This window comes from Lytechinus pictus, chromosome 3 (assembly GCF_037042905.1).
Source record: "Lytechinus pictus isolate F3 Inbred chromosome 3, Lp3.0, whole genome shotgun sequence".
In the NCBI taxonomy this organism is placed as follows: Eukaryota; Metazoa; Echinodermata; class Echinoidea; order Temnopleuroida; family Toxopneustidae; genus Lytechinus; species Lytechinus pictus.
Window position 1 is genome coordinate 70,919,357 of NC_087247.1, and position 4,446 is coordinate 70,923,802.

General features: G+C 36.4%; 1 protein-coding gene across 1 annotated transcript; it reads left to right on the forward strand.

Moving 5' to 3' along the window:
• The first annotated feature begins 464 nt into the window (after nt 1–464).
• On the forward strand, nt 465–1,621 carry LOC129256120 (atrial natriuretic peptide receptor 3-like). Its single transcript, XM_054894400.2, has one exon. It carries the CDS (start codon nt 830–832, stop codon nt 1,619–1,621), a length of 792 nt encoding a protein of 263 aa, XP_054750375.1. The 5' UTR covers nt 465–829.
• Nucleotides 1,622–4,446: the final 2,825 nt, after the last annotated feature.

Below are 4,446 nucleotides of genomic sequence, written 5' to 3' on the forward strand. Positions count from 1 at the left end.
TTTTCTTGCGTGAGGAATATAAGGGTCAAATGTCAAGTTTTCTGCAAATATTGCTCACAGATTCAATATCAGTGAGTCAATAAAAAATAACGGGATCAAATCCTCCCCACAATTATGGCAGTCATATTCACTAGGGCGGCCACTTCATATCACCTCCCAAGGGTGGTTTCCATACTTAATTCTTTGTTTATCTAGAACTGTTAGGTCAAAGCTAGATCACAGCATGTGTCTAAGTTTGTTTAATAAATCACATGTTTCCTAACCAAAATAGTCGAATAGTATTCGGGCATAGAAAAACAAACTAGAAATCCTATTTTGTACAATGATTTGTTTTTTACTCTGTTCATTACAACTTTTTTGTTATAATTGAAATAAGAATGCGATCATCGTCACCACTTTAAATAAATATGTTTGGACATACCCGAATGCGTGTAATTTCAAAGCCCCCTTTAATGACCATACAAGCTAATGCATTCAGTGAGTGCACGCCTCATTCGGTGAGAGATGTATACTACTTTTCATGAAGCATGATTCAGAGTTTGTACGTAACATGGATTAAATGACATCTCTCGAACGAAAACCGACTATTCTGTAATAAACATTTAATTATGAATCTTTGGAGCAATAGCGCACCCGCATTGTACAATTAGTCCAAGTTTGGCTGCTTGTTATATTGCCTACAATACCTCACTGTTGGTTCAATCGACGCTCGCTCAGCTCTCCCGATCATTTGTCATTGAGACTACGATTTGAACGGACGCATTCTCGCTGTCATGCTACCTGTGTTGCTCATCATTTATAACTATATGGACACAACTCGGGAACTATCATGAGACTCTTACAAGGATTAAACAAGCCTGGATTTAGCATGGCCAATATCCGATGTTTTGTGCACTTTTGTATCACATTTGTTTCAGTGTTTGATGTTAGCTACTGTACAATACCTGCTGAAAAGACAATGACATGGGGTGTTATGTTACCTAATTATTACTTAGCAACTAAAGCTCATAATGATAAACCATGGTTACCTCCAGGTCGTCACTATCCTTATCACCTGCAAATGATGATTCCTGCTTTGAGAATAGCACTAGAGAAGATAGAAGCAGCAGATTATCTACATGGCTGGAATGTAACATTGCAAGTAGAAGACAGTCATTGTTTTTCTGGAACTACTCAGTTCTTAGCAGCTGATATGAAGGTAGAATCTAAAGTATATGCTTATATCGGACCAGTTTGCGAGTCTGCCCTGCTTCCAGTACATAGGTTTGCTCAACGATGGAATATACCCCTCATTACAGTGGGAGCACAATCAGTCAATTACCAACACTCCAAAATCATTACCAAGTTTATGCCTCCTCATTCACATGTTGGAAGAATAATTCTTGAAGTTTGGAATACATTCGAGTGGCAGAGAGGGATATTTCTCTATCATTTCAATGATAGGGGCATGCAGGACCCCTTGTTCATGGCTGGGGCAAGTTATCAATATCTCAAAAATGCTGGGCTGAATTTTACACACGAGCGTTTTGATGAATTCTCTCAAGTTGACTATGTAGAACTCCTTGAGAGAGCGGTAATACCACAAACATCAGGTAAGTACCACATTCAGGTTATGGGATAACATAATATTTATTTACAAACAGAATTACAACATATTGTGTTTACTACTTGATCATTCTTTTTTATGAACTTTTGTAGACATACGATATTTATCTGAGTGATTTCTGGTGGCATCACTAGTAGGGACCTTGTTTACACAAGTTTAATTACCAATTATCACGATTAACATAAGCTGCCATATAACCTGCGACTAAATTACACCGAGCTGTCAGATAACGGTCGTTATAGTTTGTTTTGCTCTGTTCTGCATATCTAGCATACTACCGATTAGGTGCAGTCATACATCGCCGTGACTTACGACCTTCCATTGGACTCTTATTTGATTAAATAGACTTAAAGTGATCCCCCATTGAATAATGACCGATACTAATAGCTATATCACCATTTTGTTGGAGCATAAGTAATGATTTGAAAGGCCAGTGTCAACTTTTTAAACCGATCGAACCGAACCGCATTGTCATAGAGAAGCAATATTTGGAGTGCGGCTAAAGGAAATCATTAAAATAATATTTTTATTGAAAATCGTAAAAAAAATCAAATATACTTTAGCTGCTAGAGAAAAAAAATCATGACTTGATATTGGGAGCAGCACAGTCTGTTATTTTGTCAATTTAAACATGCCAAGTTTCCGATTACTTATCTTTTGATATTTCCCATTTTCTCTATTGCTGTAAGAAATAATGAAATGTGATATGGACAAGATACATACGTTGACGCCACCATGAAAGTACGGACATGCATGGGGAGATCTATCAATGCCAGGATAATCGAATTCGACTTCTAACTATTAAAGAACATGGAGGAAATATATGCCGAATCATGAATGGTATTTTGTTAAGTGAGACAGAGAAATACTGGGATACTTTGGAAGATTTTGTTGAACCGTAATATTCAGAAATTGGAGTATTCATTACAGAGTGGCCATCCTTTTCTTGACTCTCACGTTACCCTTTTTATGCATAATTCTGAATACGACGCGAAACCTCCATGCGGACGACATGTAAGATAGATGGGTAGTATTGACTTAAAACTAAGATAAGAAATGTGGTGCGAGTGAAGGTTAGAGAAAGGAGAATAGTGAAGTAATAATGCTAGGAAGGAAATAAATTGTTGATGGTAGTAATTGTCCAAGCGGTGTGGTACTTTTGTAAGCAGTCTAGTCTGAGGATTACAACGAAGGTCATCGTATACCTTTATACTACATGAATATAATATCGACTCCACTTCTCTACTCACGACAATCAATACTACGACAATAAAATTCAAGATTGCTTTGAGTAATTAGAAAAGGTGTTAAGAAAAAAAACATTAGGATGTATGTACTGTTATTCATGGCATGAAGGATATAGCTTAAGGAACCCTATTACTTTTCCCTTAAGTCATGCTTCGATGCTATTTTACTGTTAGCGCTAAGCTTATTTTTATAGTACATACAATGAATCTGTTTAATTTTTTTGACGCTCTGCACTATACAATCAACAGCAAAATATTTAGGCAGAAGAGTAGAAAAGGTCGTCCTTCGCTGATCATATGAGGCGTAACATGAGGGCGACACGACATTTGCTCCTGCGACAATTGATCCGGGCTTTATTTCGTCTAAAGGCCACCGCACACCTTACGACTGGTCTGCGACCCGATTTCAGAATAAGATGTAATATAATTTGATGCTAATATTGAGACTTGGAATATCTTACTGTGCAATGTTCTAAATCATCGTACGAATACCTATGATCAAATTCATGACTATGCTATCATCCTTCTTAGAATAAAAGCGAATTTAATATATAGTCGTAATGATGTCATAGCAGTCGTACGATTGGCTACGATTTGAAACTAATTTGGACTTTACACCAAAATAAGGACTTGCAATCTTTCAAAATTGTTATAATATTATTATTTCAATTAATTTTAACCTCAAATAAAATGATATGTTCCATTCACATCTTCAGAAAATGAGCAAAATGCGATTTGTTCCAAAATCGGGTCGCAGACCAGTCGTAAGGTATGCGGTCGCCTTAACATGTATGGTATAGGGTTTTATTAAGGGTTAGGTTTACGATAGGGTATAGTGTTCAATCCAAAGTTGAAGTTGACATTCACAGCGGAGCAATTGTCGCTGGAGCAAATGTAAGAGCAGGGACGATATAGTTAACAGTATCCATGATGCAAAAGTTATGTATTTAAACATTAAGTTATGTTGTTGAAATATGGATTAAATTGTTGTAAATAACCTTCCTAGGCAGCGCAATATCTTTGATATGGATCCTGTCTCTTACACGCACAATCTTTATCAGTTTGATTCAATAATTATTTTCTCTTCTCGACTTTGCCTTATTCCAAGTGTTATTCTCATTTGTTGGGTTTGTCCACCGGTATACGAGATAGAGAGAGAATCAGTCGAGTTGAGAAGTCTGTAGGGACATAAACTGAGACACGAAAGCTCGGATCGATGTAACTTGAGCTACATCTATATACCATACTTTGCAATTCAGAAGTGGATAAGAAACAAAAACAAAAAAAAACATTATTTCAGGTCGGTACGTTGGGATATGATTTGGGAAAGAGAAAGGACGGAGTTTTTTTTAGTTATAGTTTCTTATGCATTTGCCCTATCATCGGGGGATATATTAGTTCATGAATTAAGCATTCCAAGTTCATCAGACGTTCATTAATTTGTGTAAAGACGGTGTTGTCTTTGCAATAAATACATGCTACATGAGCGATTCAAGATTGAGAATCAAATAAAAATAAAGCTCAAAGTGAATAACATGAATAAGATGAATATGTAATATGTATCAAACATGTTGCGTGGTTTGTGATGTAAAA

Coding starts and splice junctions, on each gene's coding strand:
- LOC129256120 (XM_054894400.2), top strand. CDS start 830: ATGAGACTCTTACAAGGATTAAACAAGCCTGGATTTAGCATGGCCAAT.